General features: G+C 43.7%; 1 protein-coding gene across 1 annotated transcript in view; it reads right to left on the bottom strand.

The window, feature by feature from the left end:
* The window catches only part of RIPOR2 (RHO family interacting cell polarization regulator 2), a 57,326-nt gene that overhangs the window by 16,262 nt on the left and 17,890 nt on the right, over window positions 1-23,174 (bottom strand). The window contains exons 2-13 of the mRNA XM_062568027.1: window positions 20,610-20,736; window positions 19,478-19,633; window positions 18,779-18,857; window positions 18,526-18,549; window positions 17,126-17,179; window positions 14,246-14,395; window positions 13,271-13,334; window positions 8,962-9,005; window positions 7,657-7,782; window positions 5,548-5,696; window positions 4,398-4,527; window positions 1,361-2,047 (exon numbers count right to left, since the gene is read on the bottom strand). Of these exons, the coding sequence (XP_062424011.1) occupies window positions 1,361-2,047; window positions 4,398-4,527; window positions 5,548-5,696; window positions 7,657-7,782; window positions 8,962-9,005; window positions 13,271-13,334; window positions 14,246-14,395; window positions 17,126-17,179; window positions 18,526-18,549; window positions 18,779-18,857; window positions 19,478-19,633; window positions 20,610-20,710 (1,764 nt within the window). The 5' untranslated portion in view covers window positions 20,711-20,736. The remainder of the gene's footprint in view (window positions 1-1,360; window positions 2,048-4,397; window positions 4,528-5,547; window positions 5,697-7,656; window positions 7,783-8,961; window positions 9,006-13,270; window positions 13,335-14,245; window positions 14,396-17,125; window positions 17,180-18,525; window positions 18,550-18,778; window positions 18,858-19,477; window positions 19,634-20,609; window positions 20,737-23,174) is intronic.

The following is a 23,174-nucleotide window of genomic DNA, read 5'->3' as shown; positions in this document are numbered from 1 at the left end:
CAGCTCAGCCTTTCTGCACGCAGAGCCCGGCACTGCCTGGGCACTCGGCGTGGGGGATGCTGAGTGTCAGTCTGCGAGCTACCCGATCGGCCACAGGGAGACAGAAAACACATCTGGAAGAGGTGGCTGTCTCCAAGGTGCAGGGATCTCATCTGCACTGGTCCGTCCTCTCTTTCCCCCCCACTCCCTCCCACGTCTGCCTCTCTGCACCTTCTGGAAAAAGGGATGTCAACACACGCTCTCTGCTGCCCTTCTGCTGTTGTGATAGCCGATCTCCTTATACAAGCTGCAGAGCAGCCAAGAAATTTAAAACTATTATTACTGGCAGCCTTGCCTGCCTGAAACAACTTGGGATATAGTGCAAGGAACAGGGCATGTGGGCTGTTAAAAAGTACTTAATTTGGGAAAATACCTTGCAGCTGCGAACACCAATGGGAACAAAGATAGTAACCAAGTTTTTTGTTTTTTGTTTTGTTTTAGAAGATAATGCAGAAGGATAAATGCCTCCTCCTTTCCTTCTCAGCTGTGTTTTTAAATAGTGAGCCTTAAATGACTAGCAGACCAACCTGCATATGAATATGAAGCATTTGAAATGAGTATTTCCCATATAATGCTCCACACAATAATGTGTCACGAGTTTTGGTTTATGGGGCAGCTAAAAGTCACAATGATTGCCAGTAAACATGTTAACAACACACATGCAAAATCCCTTTCATCTTTCTAATTGAAAAACATGTTCTGTCCATCCTGGTGTAATGACAGGATGTCTATCATTTTAAATTTTATGGGGAATAAAGGAAAAGGCCTGGAAAAAAAGTCAGGAGAAGTGGGAATGGCAACCTTCAGTGAGCCTTGTGCTCCTAAATTACTTTGGCAATTTAGAAAATTCAGCTTCTATGGCTACCAGACCTGATTCTCCGTGTTGTAGCCTTGCACAACTCCACTGGATTCAGTGGTGATATGGCAAAGTACATCCACTGGTGATGTGGCCATAGATTTTAAAGGCAGAAGTTGGCTATTGTCTGATCTCCTGCATGGCACAAGCAATGGATGCCCATTGACTCTGCAGAGAAGGATATAACTTAATTACTCTCTTTTATGAGACCTTTTTCTGTTTCCCTCAGGTGCTCAGTAGTTTAACAGATCCATTGCTTGAGGATATAAGGTTATGATAAACATATTGCAAACAAAAGTTTAAAAAGCAACGTTATGAAAGAATGCTCCAGGCAGGATCAAATCTATTGCTACTGAGGAATTTTACTGGTTTCCAAAAACTCTGCTTTGATGTTTACGATGAAAAGGAAGAGATCCTATCCCCTCAGATTTTCTTTAGGGTAGTATTTTCCAAAATCGTACTCACTTTTAGGATGTCATCCAGGTGCATCACTTCTTGGTCCAGGTCCTGAAACTCTTTATACTGCTCTTTATGTGGCTCAAGAGCTAAGAGAAGCCCTTGAAAGGCTTCTTCTATACTTCCATCGAGATAAGACTTATATCCTTCTGATTCCCCACTTATCGATCCCTCACATGGCGGTCTCTCGGGGGTCACAGGTGCCTCTACTGACGTAAGCCTTTTCACCAGCTGCTTTGTGATGTTCCCCTCATAGGTATCCAGTTCCACCGGTTTTAGCTCTGAACCTTCATCCGGGTCCTGCAGGAGAGACACCGGGACGCTCGGCTCTATAAAGACATGATCACTCTCAGCATTGGAGGGTTTTTGGCAATCTTCTGAAGCTGCCCTTGGAGTTGCCTTGTACTCAATCATTGCTCCCTCTCCCTGAGACTTCAGTTCCTTTGGCTCAGGGACTGAGTCTCTGCAGGAGTCAGTGCTGCAGTCCAGGCTTGAGCTTTTGGAGGACTTGAGCGCTGGGTGTTGGGCAGCAGTAGCCGTGATATTGGGGCTGGAACTGACATGAGCAGAAGAGGACTCTGCTGAGTTGGCAGTGGACGCGCGGTCTTCGTAAGGCAGGTCGCCAAAAGTGAAAGAAAGAGGCCGCTTCTCAGTGGTTGCCATTCCATTTTCAAAGACATCATCTGGCAAATTTGACTGAAAAGATAACAGAAGCTTGTTAAAAGAAAGAGCATGTTTGCCATGTAGCAAACTGGAAAGAGAAAAGAATAGTTTGTGGCTGGGAAAGAAAAATGCAAGGAAAGAAATTAAAGAAACACTCAAGACTTCATAAATGGGAAAAGTATTTCAAACCCAACTTTTGCTTTCACTGGCACAACTCATGGTTTCAGTGGGAGTTTTATCTGCCCAGCAGGACTGGAAATCTTGGTTTCAGCACCTCTTTGAGGGCAGGGTAAGCTGAGAGCTGTAATAAGTATATCCCCAAAACAAAGATTCAAAACCTGCATGTTTTATCAGATTGACCCAGTCAGCAATTCCATTCCACGCTTTTGTTTCTTGAGGGATGTATCTTTTAATGGGATTGTATTTAATGTGTGTATTTTTGTACCCATTACAAATTTCCATTATATTTATTTTCTAACTCCTAAAGTAGCAATCCATAAAATATAAAACGGGTTGCTTCCCTAGTTCATTTATTATTTTAAAAATTTAATGGTCAGATTACTATGCTATTTCTTTTCTGTTTAAAGTATTTTCTGCATGTGGCAGGGCTCTAATAACTACTGACTATGAGTTACAGAGAACTCACATTTAGCACGAGTTTCCTTCTGAAAAGAAACACAAGAATGTGTGTGGTAGTGTGTTGACCAGGACACTGACCATCTAAAAAATAAAAAGAGCTTACAGAGACCCAAACTGATGAAGCATATCTTGGTTATATATGTTCTTATCTCCGAACGATGTACGGGGAAATCTCACTGCAGGAATCGCAACCCACCGTGATGATCTGACCAATAGATTTTGCTTTAATGGACTATTTCTTTGTGTACAATTCTCTTAGTGCTCATTGGGCAGTATGAGAATCTCGCTGCTGACTTCTTCCCTGTTATCAAGTTTGAACCATCCCAGAGCTGTGGTACAAATACTTATAGTACAAGTATTACTTTGGGCAATTTTTAAAATTGAGAAAAAAAAGGCAATAAAGATGGGAAATATCAGACTCTATCTGGAGCCAGAAGCTAGTACATCAAAGCCTGCAATTTCACACTGCTGTGTTCTGAAGTAGCTTTTAGCCTTTGCTATGTGGCACACTCATGCAAACACACAGCACAGATGAAAGGCAACTACTATTTTGCTGACAATTTGTTGGAAAGAACAGTAGGCATTCATACCTTGGCAAGGTTCATAAGGTTAAAGTGTCCAAAACATGCATCTTTTTTCACAGCACTATTAGCAGCTTTTTTTCCCTGCTCATAACTATGTTCAAAGGTTCATTCCTTTTTTCTCTGGAATGAGTATGCTTTTAGCCTTTCTTTTACCACTGAAAGTCTCATTACTGGGCAAATGTAGAACATCAGTCAGCGCAGCAGGCCAATTTTTACAAATACTGTGTTGGCTTATATTCCTGTCCTGCTCTTTACTCACAGATAGTTGGCTTCTGATCAAAATCCCTGTAGAAGGGAAGAGGAACCTTGCTTTAGTGTGAGCAGTATGGGCTCACAGTCATCTTCTCTCCTTTAATCTATCAGCAAAATAAGTGAGTTGCAATAGAGGACAACACATGAAGTATGCATGGAAAAGCATATGCATAGGAACTGATAGACTCCTTCACCAAACGAAGACCAGGACTCACATATAGCTCTAGCCCTGCTTTTGGGCTTAGCCTGAGCGATGGCAGGTCACTGAAAGAGCGACTGCGCCGAAGCTTGTCAAAGAAAGTGTCTTGCAGAGCATCTAAGATTGACAGCTTTGGCCTTTCTTGCAGAGGATGCAGCCATTTCTTCAGGAATGACAGCAGATGGGGTGTGAGGAAGGGCAAGTTAATTGGATGCTTTATATTAAAGTTCTTAAATGACTGGCATGAGATGCAGCACTTGTAGGTAAAATTCTTATCTGTGCAGAAGACCTATTCAGCTCAATACACAGTCCTGATTAAGCCTTCAGAATCTGATTCATGCAAAATGTAAGAGCACCTTCTGAGTATCTTCACTGCAAGGGCAAATGTTACCATGGGATAGATTAAAAAACCATTATAGCACCATTATTTTTACTGCTGTTATAAAATGAACACATATTTTATAAAGATTATGCAAGCATTACGGCAATCAAGCAAGAACTGTAAGTATGCAATAATTGGTGATACAGCTCGTTGTCACCTTCTTTCAGGATTAACAGCTAGTGATACACTTATTTTATAAGTATTTTCAAGGGTATCCTGCTGAAACCAGGGAGAAAAGCTTATACACGTAAAGCAGTGAAGTGTTTGCTGTGTTTGAGTGGCACTAGGGTTTCTCACTACAAAAACACAAAGCTGAACAGAGCTTACAAAGAATGAGTGGTCCTTGAAGGTTGGCGTTTCTGGAGTGCCTTGGCTGTACATGGACATTCGTCTTTGGAGAGCAGATGCCTTGCTCACGTTTCCTGTGGAGGGGGTCAAGTCTTCAACGTCAAATGGGCTACAGACACATAAGCAGGAAAAGAGTTGTTAGGCTGAATTAAAAGGAATTTCAGGTCCATAAAAAAGATTTTTGAAAAGGCATTTTATTAGCACATCAAAAATAGGAGGTAGCGGTTCTTTTACTGAAGCGTTTAAAAGAAAGCGTCGTGAATTAGACAATATGCTCAGAAGTGTGTTTTTGGTTTTGATAAAAGTGTTCTCTAGGAAATCATTTATGTAACATAGTCTGATGCAACTCTTAACACATGAAAAAATATTCTTGTATTTGATCTGACACCTGTCGTACAGAATAATGAGAAAGGTGCTCTACAATTACTAAAGATGTTGTATTATAAAGCAAACCAGTAGCTGTTACTGCTGGATTCACTTTTATTGCACGATAAGAAATGACAAACAACTGTAGAAGTTACAAGGTCCAACACTTCTTTAAGGAATGACACTTACTTCATTAAAGAACTGTGGGAACTGGGCAAGAATCCTAACACTATCAGCCTGAGCTTATTGCCGCAAACACGCAATGCTAAGAGATTTCCCATCATCCTGAAGCCGCTTATCAAGCCCATAAAAGCTAACTTTTAAATCCAGATGAGCTATTCCAGTGTAAATCTAAAGCATCTCTACTGAATTTTACACCAATATTAAAAACTTTAATGAAAACACGAGGGCTCAATCTTATTCCTTTTTTGAGTTTAAGGAGGAAGCATATATTTTAGGCAATTACATGACCTCTCATCACTATCTATTTCATACACCTTATAACATAATTGTTCACTATCCTGATTGTAGCAGCTGAAGAAACTAGACACAAACAAATCTGCCACAGATAGTACAGGGAGCTTACAGCAAAGCATGAACCATCCCCAGTCCCACAAAGTCAGGCTACAATTCCTTCCCCATCTGCCTGACCAGGGGGAAAAAAACAGAAAGTAAAGAAGAGTCCCTAGGGACTTTTTTTCTGTTCATTAAAGCTTTTTCTACAAGCCCTTGATTCAATGACCAACCAGCCCCTTTTACTTACTACCAGGTGATTTCAAGGTTCAGCTTTATTGTGCCAAGGTCGTTAATGTCTACTGCAACCACCTGAGGCCGAGCTGCAAACAGGTCTTTTGTTTCACAAGTAACGCTTCCCACAAGGATGTGAGTAGCAAGTCCTTTAACTTCTGTGACCTGGAAGAGAAAAGAATGGACTATCTAGAACACCACACAAGGTACTGTAGCTCTTAGTTATGAGTATATGGTTTTGATTTTCTTGCCTGGACCCTCAGCTGAAAGGCTTCAAAATACGATTGTGTCTGTTGCATCTCAGCTAAGAGAAAGTACAGCTTTTTTAAAAATAAATGCATAATTGCATATAATTGTGCTTATAAAATGTAGGCATAATTTCTACATTTTCCTTGTGTTCTTATGAGTGTCAGAAGAGAACAACTGTACTGCCTCAGACCAAGGGTCTATCAAGCCTTGTATTTGGTCTTCTGCAGTGACCATAAGCAGACCTCAAGAGAAGAGTAAGAACAGAGAGAGCGTATTTGATGTTTCTTCCTCTAATACTCTCAGCCACTGATGATTTTCATCTTGGGGTATTGATGTAGTTTGTCACTTAGTACCTCTCAAGGGAGCTCTCTTCTATGGGCTTTTCACACGTAATTCTGAACTCATCCAACTGTATCTGCAATGGCCTTTGAGTTCTGCAGATCTACTGATGAAAAACCACCTGCGTATGTGTTTTTATAATAGAAGTAGAACAAATGACTATCCAAACAGATGCATATATTCATCTGAAAATCCAGAGGGACAATTAGGTATGCAGCTCCTATATACAAACACACTTGACTATTTGCTTGAAAGTCAATGCTTGGATCTTTTAAGTGGAAGTGTTTGTAGAGGGTCTATAGAGGGTGAGCATATACACAATAACCTTAATATATTTGTAACTCTCACTAAAAGAAAGGGGTCTTTTCTGACCTTCTACCTTATCAGCCATCTTACTAAGTTCAGGAGAGCAACTCGCCCTGTGTCACAACTTGACTTTCTATGAAAACTTACTGTTTTATATACTCCAAGTTATTTTGTTAGTGGTTTTGATATCACTTGCTCTTTGTGTGTGAATATATATACGTGTGTGTGTGTATGTATATATATATATATATAAAATATATGTGTGTGTGTGTGTGTGTCTGTCTGTGTGTGAGGACTTTGCAGTGTTTAAGTGGGATGTTTCCCTTGAGACACTCCCTTGTTTAAACTGCCTAAACAGGGATGTGTGGCATATAATCAGTGGTAATTTTCAGATGGGAGTCAGGGAACAGGTATCTTTGGATTGGAAGAACATTAGCAGGAAAACACATGGCTTTCAACCAGGAGCAAGCTGTGTGAAGAGGCCTGAGGAAATGGAGCGGTGCTGGCAAGGAGAAGTTGCTGCTGACTACTCAGAGTTGCATGAGTGGTTCTTTAACTTTGGGACAGGGCAGGAATCAGAGGGTGGAAGAGGCCAGATGTGTTAAGAAATTTTGAGAATTGCTGTGCTCTAAAAAGATGCAAAAGACTCGCAGCAACTTTTTTGCAGGCTCCTGTCTCACGAGTGAAAAGTTAGCAGCATTGGTGGAGCTCTGCTGGATCTCTGGACTATTCCAGTTTATGCCTAGCTGGCTCTCAGATGCATTCAAATGATAGACCTCTGTATTTCTTCAGCTTAACAGATACTATTCTCTTATCTGAGCAGTAACAACAGACTCATTCCTAATGAGTATTTTGTTTTTTGTGTTGTTTTTTGCTTTTGCCTTAGTATTGTTAGCAAACAGGTTTCTAGCTCTCTCTTACTTTGGTGCAAAACACACCAGTCACGAAGAGTGATGTTGGCTGAAGGTTGTGTTAGGCTAAGGCCCTCTCTGGGGAAAGATAGGCCAGGCCCTCCCACAGGGCTCCCAAGCTGCTTACAGCCTTGTAGCATTGAAGACTGGGTAATATTTTAGCACTCGGTCCTAGTAGGTGTGTTGGAAACGAGCCCTCATAAGCATTTCCAAAGAGTGTGATGACCTGCTTCTCTGGGGGTGCTGAGGATGAATGGTGCACCAAAAGGCAGCCTCTTGATGCCTGCCTTGCTTGCAAGCAAAGGAGTTAGCGTGCGTACCTTGATGGAGATCAGTCCAACGATGAGTGGGAGGAATACCATTTCTTCTCCATCCCAGCTTTGCTTACCATTCACCTCTATTTTGCCTTTTAGTTTCCATCGCTGGCGACCATAACGCATAAAAATCTGAGAAAGAAAAGCCCTTTTTTGGTCTTGACAAACCTGCATTCTCAATACGCGAATACCAGAAACGGCATTGGGGAACGGGTTGGAAGAACTAGTGGCAGATGCCGCCCTTCTACCTCCTAGAGAGCCAGCAGAGAAATCTGTCCTGCAGGATCTCTGCCCTCGAGCTCTCCTAATCGCACGCCTTGCCCCAGCTTTCATCTACAGCTAACTAGATGACTCATAAGAAAGAAGCTGCAGGAGTTTTAATTCTCTTTACAGGGAAAGTGGCAGTGAGGGGGAGAAGAGGAGGGGCAGCAGGAACTAATGTTCTCTTTTCCTCCCCCGTAACACGCGCTGCTTCCTGGCTGCGCTGCCTCCCGGGCAGGGGAGGAGAGGCGAGCTGGCAGCCATCCTCCTCCAGCGGCCTCGCCAGCGGTGGGGGAACCTGACACGGGGTGAGAGTTTGGCCAGGTGGTGGCAAAAATTAATGAAATGCTTACAGTCACCGCGCAAAAGGAGTAAGGATGGGAGCATGTGAATCCGCGAGCCAGATCGCTGGGAAGCACGGGTGGCGGGGGATCCGTAACTGAGCCACGTTAAACCCCTTGCAGGTTTGCCTTTGTTCTGGAGAGATCTGGTTTATTGATTTTTTTTTTTTTTTTTTTTAATTTTAATCTCTAATTAATCTGCTCTTGATGTTTTCCACTGTAACAGTGCCGTGATGTTAGGTAATGACACAGTTGCACAGCGTGCAACACCTGCATCTCCAGAAATGGTTATTCTGTGTCTTTCTGCTACTCCATTTGATGAGGAAATAAAACCTGCATGTCCAGTAAAAGATGCTGGCAAGGAGGGGGGAGATGCTTTTCTCAGCGGAAGTGGAAATGCCTGTCAAGAATAAGACAGACACGTGCCCTCCTTCTGGAACATAGCTAAAAATAAGTGTTTTTAAAGCTTGTAATTCTCTGAATAACCATTATCCATTGCTCCAGGTCTCCAGGCATATGACCTGATGTAGGCAGTATAGAGAGAATGAGAAAGCTCTTTGCAGAACATACAGGGAAAATAATAGCTATTTTTTGGAGTGTTGATGCTAATGAGCTTTAATCATAGCTGGACAAAAAAAAGTGATGCAAATATGCCCTCCTTTTTGCTCTTTTCCTATTAAATAAAACCACAAACCGATCAGAGACATACCTCATATTGATCTCCTGGACACAGACGGGCAAAGCCGGCCAGACCTGAGAACGAAAGACGTAGGGACGATATTGAGAAGGGCTCCGGGCCCGGCTGGCAGCAGGGGGCAGCAGTGCCTCGCAGCAGGACATCTGACAGCGTTGGGTTTTTTACCCTTTTCTTTACTTCTTACCCTCCCCTTCATATTCTAGTGCAGAAAACACAGGTACAGCCATCCCCATGCCTTCAAAAAGCAAGACCCCCTGCTCCTGCAGATCGTGACTAGCTTAGAAACTTCTTCTGTCCACAAATTCTTTGCCTCCTTGAGATGCAAATTCTTGCATCTCAAGAATTTACATTTTCCAGTTGTTCCCTACCAGCAAAACAGCTAGAAGTCTCTATATAACCATTAAAGAAAAATAAAGTTTCATGACATTATTTGGCTTTGGAGACAGCTTAACAACCTTCCCATCGTGCAGCGTGGGGCAGCCGCTGATTAATGCTTGCTGTTCAACACTAGTCAGATTTATGAATTATAATACAAAACTCCTCTTCAGGACCTCTTAACAGAGAAGCAGCAAGTGAGAGAGCCTCCTTCATTTCAGCATTTCCATATCATGCTTGTATTTGAGTATCTTTCTATTGAAAGTGCATTAAGAAACCTGGCTGACATCAGTGGTTTGAGATATATCCTTTCAGTCCCCCTCTGAAGGGGAAAAGTAGTGCAGCAAAGCACTGGTTAGGGTATGTGTTTGCTTGACATTTTTGTAAGAGGGGAGGTGATGCTGCTATCTCTATATTGGCGGTACGCCTACGAAATGGGAAGTTGCATGTGACTGTCCAGAGCTCCCAGGGAGGTTCCCAGCCCTCTCCCTGTGAAGTCTGTTTTTGTCCCTCTCCTGGCCTTGCAAGCCACTTTCCTGCAGGGTGCAGCTGATGGGTTTGCAGTAACCAAGTCCTCGTTCTCTGCAGGAGAGTCTTGCCTTTTTCACAAACTTGCAGATCTCTTCATTAGGTAACTATTGCGTTTGTTTTGGTTTAAAAAATCACTTTGTTCTTTCTAGTGGGTCTTGCTGTTTTTATTATAAAATGTCTTGGCCAAACGTGTAGGTTGTGTTTAACATAAACATGTGTTAAAATCAACACAGGTGAGCTAAACCCTAGTGTTGGCTTTATTTATTGGACTAAATTAATCTCATTAGGTGAACTGTTGGATCAGCTGGATTCCTGCATCCAGTCATGGCCTGTCCCTGTGATCTGCCAATCCATTTCTTTGATCAGGAAATAGTTCACTCATCTTGCAGCTTTGCAGAGCAAAGAGGCTTTTACTCAGAGCTCATATTACCAATTCCTTTCTAATTTATTTACTGTTTATAAATAATTTAAACTTACTAGCACTCCACTGCTGCTTCTCTCTCCCTAGGCATTCTTTTATAAGTGAATTTGATCTCCTCTGGGACACCTCCCTGAAAGTATCTGAGGAAAATAAAAGGCCTTTTTTCTTTGCCCTGTGGATGAGAGGGGAAATGTGGTTCAAAACCACATGCGTAGTGTCCTGGATCAAGATCTGTGAGAAGTGTCTGGCCTGACCCAGCGCAGGTTTGGGCAAAGGGACTCAGAAGAAGCAGTAGGGGAAGTAAATCTGGAAAGCAGCTCTTGCAACGGTCAGCTCTGGCTTAATCTCTTCAGCCTGAGGAAGAGGAGGCTAAGCAGTGACTTGATTACAGGGGCTGTGTACTTCTATAGGAAACAACTTTTGGATAACTGAATGGCTCTTCAACTTTGCAGACTGAACGTGCGGCAAGAGCCAGTGTCATACAGCATACCCTATATACAACATCATACTGCTTCAAACATCCCAGCTTTGTAGAAGTGTAATGCAGAGGGGATGGGCGGTTGCTCCCGGGAGGTCATAAGAGGACAGCGCTGGTAGGTGGCCATGCTAAGGCAGCATAGATAAGGGGTAAAGCAGACCCCTCCATCGGCAGGACTGTCTGGAGGGGTCAGGGCCCTTGGGTCATGTGTGTAGTACCTACAACTCTGTTCCTCTGCAGGAAGCTGGGTGTTTTGGGGCTTTTGTGCTCGTTGTAGGTTTGGCACCACAGAGTCTGATATCTTGGTGGTGCCTGTTGGCATCACGTGCATGGTAGGTCTGGCTTGCCTGGGAATGGCAGCTGTTTTCAGGTCCCTCTTTCCAGCCAGGGGCCTGTGTTCTTCTCCTCAAGGCTATCGTTTTGCTCTACCCATTTGAAACAGGTCAGCATTTTGCCATCCTTGTTCCTGTGCTTCAAATGGGTATGGAGTGCTCCACTATATGTCATAACAGGATAGACACATTCCATACAGGGACTTCCAAATTTCCATGCTGAATTTCCTCTGTTTAATTTCAATAGCTAACTAATACTGAACAATAATCTAAACCTGCTGGCATGGTTATTATCCTTATTTTGGAAAAAGATTAAGATTTTTTTTAACAATATCAATCATAAAAACACAGTGTGGGCCTGTTACTTCCTGACAGCACTGTGTAGGTTGGCTTGCTTTTAGTGAAAATGACAGGATGTAAAATAAAAAATAACTAGCACTGGAATGACTAGGAAAAGATCAGCTTTGGGAGAGGAGTACTTTGATTTCACTGTTAGATCCTAAAGTTAGCTGGGCATGCTGCAGCACAACGTAAGAGAGAAGCTTGCTGCATGACCTGTGGGGCTGTTCCACGAGCTTTAGCAGTAACAGTGGCTGGATGGAAGAGTCCTAAGAAAGTATCTAGATGGCAATCTTAAGTGCCAATCTTGAATTCAAGAATACTTAATGATATGGCATTTCTCTTTAACTGCTATTTTCTAATTGGGGCTCCTTCATGCTGCAAGAATTGTATTTCAGCGTAGCCGTCCTCTGCTTATTCTCAGCTTTTGTGTGTGGAGGGCAGCATCTGGCTTCCCAATGGCCCTTGAGCCCTGTTGAGGATTTGGGCATGCCAAAGGGACAGGACTTTTTGTCCTTGTCATGTGTGATACTGTGACATCCACTGCAACTTGTGCTGTCGCAAACTGAGCGTTGCACTGCGTTTACAAGAAGCAAGGAAACGCTCCTAGGACGTGACCTGCTGCAATTTCCTTTCTGCACGGTGTGGCCTCATGCTTGCTTTAGCGTGTCCACGCGGCAGTTTTGCCGTTAGGTCTCTGCATAGAAATAGGTGGCCCTTTCTCTGGAAGGCCACCTGGTAACTCTGATTTACGCCTACGCATCTTTGCCTTTCCAGCAGCTAAGAGCAAAGGCTTTAAAAACACGAGGTGTTGTGCAGCGGCATGGAGTTAGGAAAGCGAGCTAATCTACTACAGCTGCTGTGCTTGGCTTCTTTGTTGGGGATCAGAAAGTAGTCATTTCAATTTGATCTTAGCTAGATTATGTCTCATGTATTGCACATTGGACACAACCCATTCACACCTCTGTTGGGGCAGGTGGATACAAAACCCTGTATAAGGGTTGTGAGCTCAAACAGTCCAATATCAATTTTTTTTAAGAGAACTCTTCTCAAGATTTCAAGTGAAGAATCGTGAATATAGAGTGCATGCATGTTTAGATCATGATTTTGTTCTACAACATGATTTTTATGCTAGTGATTGAAGAGGATAATGGAATCCAAAGAAAACCAACCCCACAGTCTTTTCTTTGAGACATTCAATCTTAAAGGGATAACAGTATTTACAATACCTAGGATTCACTAAGATGGCCTAAAAGTATATTCAGGTAAAACTGTTTCCATTGTATTCAAACCTACCAAATCCTCTGTTGTAAACACAAGGAATAAAACTGAAAAATGAATTCCATCCTTGAGCTATCTAGGTGTTCAAATGGTAAATTGTTCCCAGTTTTTTTTTTTTTTTTTTTTTTTAATTTACTTAAGAATGGTAATAGTCAGAATCAGCAAAAGTAAAGGACTTAAAAACAGCAGATGTCAAACTAAGAAAGGATTTGGCTCCACAGGCACTGACATAATTTGCTAGTTATCATCTTAAAGGGTTATGGAAACAGAGGCAGAAGATACAGCTGCCTTTGAAACTGAAATGCTTGGGCTATAAGGAGGAGTGTTTGAGGGAGTCTAATTGGCTCACCTCCCTTCAAAATGAGAAGAATCATCTCGGAAAATCTCTCTGTACAGCTTCAATGTTCCTAGCTACGTGACCTGTTCTGCTGGGTATGGGTGTAAGGAGGGAAAACCCAAATTTATATCATAAGTACACCTAAAATAATTGTCTAGATGCTCCTGGTAACATGCTTGGAGATTTATCCTTCATGCAGGAAGAAGGGAAAAGTGAAAAGCAATTACCTTTCATCTTGATGCAGAACTCCCCCAATAGATTTTCCAGCTCTGCTTCGATGGTGCACATGTTCTGAGTTGGAAGAGAGAACACTGAGGTCAGAAAAACCCTCTGCTTTTTGTTTTTTAAGGTCTATTTGGAAAGAAAAGATTTTATTATGCAGAAAAAAGATATTTTGGAGTAAAATCAATATGCCAGAGTCATTCTTACTGTTTAGCTAGATCTGGCCCTAAAGATGCAGCTAAGCTGTGCCTGCTCGCACCAAAGCTGAATGTAATCCAGTGATCTTTGTCTGTTGCTCTCTAATCCTTGTGCTGGCAGAAGGAAGCTGTGGCCCTTGGGGAGTAACCTGCTCACTGTCCCAGTCCTCTCCAGCCAGGACATGTGCCAGCAGGAGCTCCCTGCCAAATTGGTTCTCAGCATGTTTTTTGTCTGTCAAGAAATGTGGACTACATTAAGAAAAAAGGCTGTGGGAGATGGGTACTGGACTGCCTCCAGTTCCTTCTTCAGGTCTAAGAAGGTTGACACAGCTTGTGCACTGTGTTGTTTGCAACAGTATTAGACTCTTAAGCTACCTCCTGTTTAATAAAATGAATGTTGATCAGAGCAAGTAAAGCTGGCTAGGACGCAGCAGATGTCTCTGCACACATGGATCCCAGGCAAGCTGCCATTCTGAGATCTGCGGGGTGGGGAGGACTTGGTTGGAATATACGTAGGTTCGGGGCATGTCTGAACTTCTGCGCTTGTGCAGCAGTTCCAGTGTACAACCGTAGTCTTGTAGAACACAAACATTATTATTTCAAGGAACTCTTTGGGCTCACATCATCCATTTTCATGAATGGTTAAGTACTTGTCTGAAGGGGAAAAATAAATAGTAATAACTCTTCACTGACTTTCATTCCTAATCCTCTTATCTGGATGGAATCGGTGGCAAAGTTTCAGTACACTTCAATCGGTGAAAGAGCAAACGGAGGAAGACGTACCTCTGTGTACTCCTTGTAACTCCTATTGATTTCTGTTAAACTCTCTCGAGCCGCTTTGCTGGCAGGAGACATCGCAAAGGCTTGCTTCATTTTGCTGGCACCATCACAGAGACGTCTTTGGATACAATAGGCTTCATAAAGCTCATCCACCTAGTGGGAACAATGAGGGCATATTGGGAAAAAAAAAAAAAAAAAAAAAAAAAACCTCCAGCAATACAAAACCAACAAATAATGAAATCATTTGCTTTAAATGGAAACCAAGCCAAACGATTGGTAAACTCTTAGGTCTGTCAGAGGGGTGGGCAAAATGCAGCTGTGATACTGTTACAGTCTATGAAACAGAAAAGCAATATAAAAATAACCTCTGTAAAAACCCTCATTACAGCAGCAATAGAGGCTGTTGGCTATTCACCCATTCACCCTTCCTACCTTTAACCACTGCTGCTCTCTACCCTTTCCCCCTTTCATCTCTCCCCTCCCCGTGCTTCAAATTTGGGCTATGTAGAATTGTAACAGTATAGGAGGAATGCAGCAAGCTTCTAAAACACCCTGGTGTTTCAAAGGCAACTGTGATGGCCGCGCAGCCAAATGGGACCGTGGCCTGCTTAACAGTGCCAGCAAAGTCTTCTGTAGCTCTAATGCCAAGCACTGGATCAAGACTGTTGCAGTATCTGACGAGCAGGTGATACTGGAAGCAGGGAGCAGGCTTGAATTCCCACTGCCCATCCTCCAGGAACTGGCATTCCCTCTGTGTGACTTGAGGGCACAAAATTCAGCGAGCACTTTGGAAAACTTGGAAAACCCTCACCTTGGTCTAGCTTCAGAGTGCACTGGATTTAAAATTGTCTCTTGTTCTGGTCTCTTTTCCTTCTAAGCTTTGCGCTGGATGTATATATTTACTCCGTCTGAGTTGTTTGGTGGGGCTCCACAGCAATACAAATGAAGCTGTATCTGCTACTTGCATGAGATGTAGGAAAGGAATAGAAGGAGGTATCTCCTTATTTCTGCTTCTAACACACCCTTGCTAAGATAGAACAATACTTTCTTTTTTAAAATCTAAAATACATTTCTCCTTTCTTATGATCATTCTGTGCACCACTGTGCTGGTGGTTCAACAGTGGATTTTCACAGTAGTATTCCTAGTGCAGCAAAACAAAGTCAAGAAAGGCATGACTCAAGAAGCCAAGGTGATGAAAGCATTAGAAATAAGGCTGATGTGACGCTCCAGGTGTGTTCTCAATCCTGTCTTCCAAAGCTGCTTAATCCCTAACAGAGAGCGCCGTTGCTTATCTGTTTGCGAGGGGACTGCTCTTGCTGGTAGCTTCAAAGCTATCTTTTTAAACAAGGCTAACTTGGATTCCTAATGGTTGAAGTCACTGGTTTAAGGGATCTCTAATCAAAACAGGAACTGCCTCGTAAGTGAAATAGTTCAAACAGAAAGTAATGGAAGAACAGGTAGCGTTTCACCATTTTGAAGTTGCAAAAGAAGCTTCTCAGAGTCGTATTTCTCTTGCAAGTCCATAAAGTTAGAGACAGCTACTATAAATAGGTTTCTCTTGGTATTTACTTTTGCGCTCAGGGTGGAGCGTTCCCCGGTGCTCGCGTCCGGCCCCCGCACATGTGAGTGCGGTTCGGACACGCTGCTCTGCCCCAGTAAATAAGCGCTGCCGGTTACTGCGCATCCTGTTTTCCCCGCTTTGTTTCCTGTACCGAATGGCAGCAGGTACGCGGCAGAAGGCATCGCTACGGCTCTGATTCAGCACGGCGATTTCTTTTTTTTTTCCTGATGAAAGAGTCTTCTCTCTCTGTCGTTTGAAACAAAAATGTTTCTTTACAAGCCCTTAGGGCTTTAGCGCAGTACAGCTCTATTCTTTTTGTATCTGTTGCTGTGGGTTACGAAAAAATGAACTAATGTTCTTGGGAAGCTTGAGTAATACTGACCAGCATTACCTCTTACGTTTGGCGCTTTTCATTCCCATTATAAACACAGAAATCATTAGCTCTGAGCAGGCTGGAGTGGGAAGGACTTGAATAGAAATGTTCTTTTAAGCAATAATTTTGCCATTCAGGCTGCCAGCAAGAAAGAAGGTGGTTTGAGGGAGAAAATTTCAACCTTTTGCTTAACGTTTTTTTTTGTTTTTTTTTTTTTTTTGTTGTTTTTTTTTCCTAGCTCCCCAAGTAGAAGAAGACTGAAATTAAAGGGTTTGGATGGGTTGTCATAATTGGAGCACTACAAGCTGTATGAATGCTTTTCAAACGGCTCTCAGAAGACATCTCATCCATCAGAGATAATTCATTCTTTTGTCAGGCTCAGAAAAGTAACTAATCACTGGCAGATACGTTTATAACTAGGAGAATACATACCATGGCTTTTGTCCAGCTCTGAAATGGATTAATATAAATCACAGTCACCTCTACTGAATCTGGCAGACTGATTCTCACCAACGTAATCAAGTGGATGCGGACCCCAAATCATACAGCAAAACTGTTAGCAGTGAAATCCAGGAATACTTCCAATCTAACTGTGCTGTACAGTGGAGATGACTGCAGAATTAAATTGCTTTCAGATGTAACTCTCTTTCTACCTATAGCTCAAAAATAAACATGCTATGAAGTAGATTCCCCTCCCCCCCCCCCAGAGAAACATGTGGGAGCGTCTCTGGGCATGGAGAACGGCTGGACCTCAGAGGTTGCAGCCCGCTTTGAAAGCCCATCTTTGTCTTCTCTGCCCAGCAGGCCGTTAGCGTAAAAACACTGACTCTGGGAGAGGCTTAGTGGAGGAGATCTCCCTGGAGTGGAGGGGTAGTGGTAGGCCAAGGGTTTGTTTCCCTAATAACGTAAGAGCAGATGGAGAAGAAAGATGATAGGACTGTTCATTACCTTGCTAATGTGGAACTCCAGCCTTCTCATGTATCTTTCGACTGCTTTGATTTGCTGAAGGAAACAGAGAGGTGGGGGGTGAGGCACGTTTAAATAAATCAGTAAGACATCTCCACATGAGCTGCTCTCACATCTTCAGGTCCCCCGTGAGTCTTGATTCATTGTCCATGAATCTAGAATCAGCTGTTTCACCTTCCTACAATTAATCTGCTGGTGGAAATGGAGCTCACTACTGATGTCTTCACCCAATATATATTTTAAACAAACAGAACAAATGCTTTCTAACACAGTTGGCATAGCCTTCTTTGATATAAATCCCCCCTCCTTTCTTTTCTTTTTTCTTTTTCTTTTTTTCAATTCAGGAAAAAAATAGAAATCTGAGGATTTTTAGGTCAAAATACAGTATCTTCAGTACTATGGAAACCTGTATTGAAATTCATCATGTTTTGCATTTCAACATCCATTTTTTCCTTAGTAAACTGCTTTGAAAACAAAAATAAGTTTGGCATGTTGATGAAAAAAGCTAAGCTTGTTCAAAAAACATTTGTCTGAAAGCTTTTCTTTTGTTTTATCCAAGATTTCCTGCAGGGGAAAAATATTTTCAATTTTCCAGCTTGTTCTTCCCCAAGACTGGCAGGAGCAGGGATGAGCAAGGACAGCATAGCTTAGACCTCAGAGCTGCTCGCAAGTCCACTTCCAGCTGAATTCACTCCATTCCTTAGTTTGTCCCTCTTCCCTCTGTGAATGTCTGGATTATAAAGCCCTGACAGCCCCAGATAACAGCAAGGCAGTTCCTCCCTGAACTCCTCAGAAATTCTGCCGTAAGCCTAATTTGGAGGTGTGCAACCCAACAGAAGAAGCTGCTTCTTTAGCCCTCTGCGAGCTCTTGACTCAGCCCTCAAGGCTCGCTTCTGCTTCTACAGCCATCCACCTCTTTGGAGCTTGCCAGGCCAGGTTGCACAGACCCATTTAAGAGCTTGCAGCTGGCCGAAATAGGAGGTCTCGCTGCTCCTCTGCCTCCCCTGCTCCGTCAGCACGGATCTGCTTCCTGCTTTGTGCCCTTGGTGGTGCCAGTTTAACTCAATAAACCCTGAGGAACAAAAAACTATCTGGGGCATGGGATGGCTTAGATTAGCTTTCTGTTGGGTCAGCGAGCAGGACTGGCTTGCAGAGGAGTCTGGTGGGTATCAGAGCTGGTGTGAGGTGAATAGTGGGGAATAACCCCTAGGAAAGAGAAGGCACCATTTAGCTTGGTGCAATCGTCAGGTCAACTTCTCCCTAAGAGGTGTCAGACAATTAATAGGCCAGGTTCAGAGAGATTTCCTGTGCCAGCTACATACACCCTGCAGATATTAATTTAACATTTCCTTGCAAAAACAGTGCCAAAGAGGGTAACATACCTTATCTAAATCATACAGGACTCCCTGCAACAGAGAAGATGAAACTGTGGTTAATTTTCCAACATAATGGCAGCAGAGCATTGTGAGAATGTAATTTTTAAGTGAATGGAAATCTAAAACAGTATCATGGCTGGAGACTATGCAGCTAAGCGGAAAGAGCTGCATCTATGCAAACCCCCTGTACCCCTTTCCCACTGGCGGCTGCTCCAGTACCTGTGGAGAGTTGTGGTACAAGTAAGAGCATAACACGTACCAGGCGTGAGTTTCTTTTCATGTCTTTCAGCTGAGTAGTCAACTTATCCAGCTCTGTCTGGTGAACTTCCAGATACTCGCTGTAAACACAAACCAGAAGGGGACTTGGGAACTCTGCGGTACATAACCGAGCCGGTAGCTGGCCATTGGGAAAGAAAATCTGTGCAACAAATGGCTTTCCTCCCTGGATGTGCTTTCCAACAAAAACTCATTTACACTGATCTGTCCTCAAAACAGCTCCCTGCTGCCTTTTAGGCAATAAATAGGAGCCACTTCTTTAGCTGCATATAACAGCTCAGTGTTTTCTTTACACTGAACAACCAGTTTCGAGTAAGCTAATCTGCTCCTTAGTTTATGGGCTGATGACTTCCAATTGCTGTTATCTTCTGGGACGTTATCTTATATGTGATATGTATGAGCCTCTGATATGACTCAAAGAAATTCAGAGAAAAATCTAATGGTGAAATCCCAGCCTTTGGGAGCTTTGCTATCCATTTGAGCAGAATTAGAATTCCCCCACACCCCCCAAATATTTCTGTTTTCTGTACAAATATTTCAGATTGTAAATTTTACAATCCAGGCTCTCTTTTCCTCTATTTTCCTTTCCTGAAATTAAGGATCCCTACCCTGGTGATAGGTTGCTTTAGGCTCTAAAATGTCAAAGAAAGCTTGAATCAACCAGCATGATAAAGGCTCTTACTCCAGGCCATTCTTTAAGGCTCTGTAGACTTCTTCCATCCTTTTAGGCTGGGGATCTTTAGATGTGGTGCTGTTCTTATGGCCCAAATTATGCATTTTCTTCACCTTTGCTTGGGGCTTCTTGAGTGCAGAGGAATTTTCAATAAAAGAGTTGCACCTGCAAAAGGAACATTAAAGAGGAGGAAACTCCTATAAATCAGAGCAATCTCAAAGGAGCACAGTTTAAGGAAATCTTCCTGATGTTATCCCTGCTGGCAGAAAAGGATCTGCTTATGTGCCTGCCTGTTAAAGGCCTGCATTTGTTTACAGGTTAAGCGGTCTAAGCAGTCTGAGATGGACACCATCAGCTTTTGATGTGCCAGTTGCCCTGCTGAGATGCAAATGCTGGTCTGGAAACTTAAGTCTGAGGCTCATCAGACATTTCTGTTATATCATGCCTGTCCTGTCTCACATTGCTCGGCCACAGCAGTAGAAGGGCTGAGCTACAGCCAGGCCCTAAAAGCAAAGGGGATCCAAAGTGTAAAGACTGGGGACGCTTCTAAGAAAGACGGTGGCTCGGCTAAGTGTTTGCATGGACGACAGCACTGTGCTTCACTGGTCTCAGGCACGGGCCTTGGGTAACTCTGTACAGCAAACATGAGCAGTCATGCTGTATGTAGGTGACTCTGTGGTTGCTCTGCTGTGAGCAGATCTGCTGCGAACAGCTGTCATCCAAAACCAGTAAGCGGAGTGGCTTTGTATTCACAGCAAGGTAGCAAGGAGCAAGCTCCCTTTCAGGTAGCGCTGGCCATAAATTGGGGATGGTGGGAAGCGTGTTCCGTTTCTGCACGTTTCTCATGTTGAGAAGATTGCCACACAAGTTAGTAAATTAAAATAACTCTCTTAAATTTCTCTCACAAGTCTGAGGCATGGGAGGAAGTCCTGCATTAAGGGGTGGGGGTGGAGGGAGAAGACAAATAGGCTCTTGGGCAGCAGCTTGCTTATACAGAGATATTTTAGCCTACAACACTGTTTTTCTGCAAGTCAAAAAAAAAGATACTTCTCCCTTCCCTCTTTTCCGCCTCCACCCTCTAAACTCTATGGCTCCTTTAGCGCCATATTCAGAAATTCCCCTTAAAGCGCATAGTACTTGCCTGGAGCGTCTTTCTTGAAGGCCGCTGAAGCCAGCAAAGGATTGGCTCCTAATAATCCCATTAGGACCTCCTGGAGAGAATGAATGTGATCCTATTGACATGATTTCCGGGAGCCTGGAAGATATTCCTGGAAAACAATAGGAAGGAGGTCAGCGACCAGGGCGAGCAAGAGGCAGGCTTTAAGGCAGGCCCTGCCCGCTATTCATCAGAGGTGCGGGTGGAGGAGCTGCCGCCCACAAGGTGCAGGGGGCCATCAGACGTTTAGGAATAGGACTCTATACTTAGCCTGGTTTGCTTAGCTGGATTGCAGAACAAGTAACAAGAGCATCTGCAAAGGGGTTTCCTTCTCATGGAAAAGAGCAGAGATGGCTGGAGCTTTGGCAGGTAATTTGTTTACGTTACTAGGTTGTCCTGCCTCAAAGATAAAACGCTCCAATTCTCAATTCTGATTTAGTCCCAGTCAAAAACACTCAGACGGAGACGCAAACAGGGGACAGGGGACTAAACCAGATGCTTTGGTATGCAAATCCCAACACCATCCTCGACTTGTGCTTTGCACGTACACGTCTCTGCTGGCCCCCTGGCCCCCGGCGGCCCCATCTGCTACATCAGTGACCAGGGTGTCCTGCCAATGCCCAGCTTGCAGGCAGGCATCCCCAAGAGGAACTAGGAAACAAGCACCACAGATTGCAACTGATGGAGGGCTTGCTGTTGCTGGAAGGGGAGAAGGGGACATCACCCTCTCCCTGCTCATTCTGTTGCTTTCCTGAGCCCAACCCTGCTCTTCACTGAGCTCAGCAGTCAACTAAGCAGATGTTCTTGGCTGTGTTGGATTTGTGCTGCACCAGTGAGCTGAATCGCCTCACCGAGCCACCTACAAGCGGCAAGGGCAGCTCAAGAGAGGCGATAGGGAAATGGATGGGAAGGGAAGGGAGTAGGAGAGGAGAGGGCGCCGTTTCTCTGGTGTTGGCCAGAGACATGTTCTTCTGGTTCCAGCCTGTTCCCTGGGACCGCAGCAGTGCTGTCCAAGTTTGCTGACCTCAGCATGATGCCAAGTTTGCTGCAGGGGCAGGAGGGAGTAGCGGGGACTGGAGTTGCCTGCAGGCCATTACACTGGTGTTGGTGACACCTCTGCCCAAGACACCATGCTGGTGGAAGAGAGCTAAAGCTCTCCTCATCCCTGCGGATAAGGAACGACCATGGGCACCCACAGAAAAGCACCGTAGCTTTGCTTTTCACAAGCCTTGGAAACACAATGTGTTTATTAAAAATAAGCACTGGAGCTACGTGGTGCCTCCATTGCAGACGCTCACTGGGCAAAGCAAATATATAGGGAAATGCCGTGCACAGTCCAGTGATGTTTGATGGGTAAAGCTCAGTGGGGCAAATACTTTTTGAGGCAGCATTAGGCATGATAGCAAGCTAATGCTTCTCTTTGGAGAGGATTTTCTTGCTCAAGGGGAGATGCTTTGTCAGAGGTATTTTTTTTATAAGAGCTCTGCCAAAAATATTTCTTCTAGTTCCAGAATTGTCAACACTATTAGTAATGTGAAGTTTTCTCTATGACACAATCAAAAGAGTATGGATCTTCGCATTTCAAAAGTGAGACCTGGCTAAGTCCCGACGCAGCTAGGCAGCCCTCACGGGTATGATCTTGGCTTTGTGACATCTGGCTTTGTAATTGCTGCAAATTTTCTCCTCTGCCATAACTACTAGGTAGCTGTGATCTATTCGGTGTCTTGAAAAGCTCTGTATGAGTGAACCTTATGGCCCTTTCCTGAGAACACGGGGAGCCACCTAACTTTCTCTTAAAATAGACTAAACTGCTTCTCGTAATGCATAATGTGTGCCATGAATGCCCTAGTTACAGAGCTCATTACAGCTCATCAATCAGACCATAGCTGTGTGCCAGGCCTACATGTGAGCAGGCACGTTACGGATGTTTTAGCATAGGACTCCTACATTTGCAGTGCTCTATGTCAGGTCCTTGAGGCTTCCCTCAGGCTCAAGGGCTGTGTTTGTACCAGTAAATTAAACGTTACCAGGGAACATTCCCAGGCACTGGAATTGGACTGTAAGTTATTAATGTGCTCCCTGTCATTGCACTGACTGTGCCAACTAAAACTTTGAGTAATTCCCAGGCATGTTTTGGGGATTAGCATGGGCCAAAGGCTATTCCAATAAGCAGTTTAGATGTGGTCAGACCCTCTTCAGAGGGCAAGAGAGTTTCATAGTCGAAGGCCGTTCCAGTCTGGTTGGCCTCAGGCCCAGAGAACAGACCCAGGCATGAAGACCCAGGCATGATTAATTTGCTGGTACAGAAGTAGCCCAAGGGTCTGGCTCCATAGCTGTTTCTGCAGATATGAACCCAGCTGCCATGGTCCCACTCTTGGCCAGTGCTTTCCACCCCCTCCTCAGCACTGGCAATGGTGCTATCACCTGCTGAGCTATTACAAGAAGCTCATCCGCAGTAGCTGTAAACAAACCCTGGGATTAAAAAAAATATATTTTCCGCCAGATTGACTCCCTTTGCTGGCTCTCCACACTGCTGCATTAACTGGACCA

This window comes from Rhea pennata, chromosome 2 (genome assembly GCF_028389875.1).
Source record: "Rhea pennata isolate bPtePen1 chromosome 2, bPtePen1.pri, whole genome shotgun sequence".
Lineage (NCBI taxonomy): Eukaryota > Metazoa > Chordata > Aves > Rheiformes > Rheidae > Rhea > Rhea pennata.
Note: the sequence above shows the minus strand (reverse complement) of the source record. Positions and strands in the feature narration are given on the sequence as shown.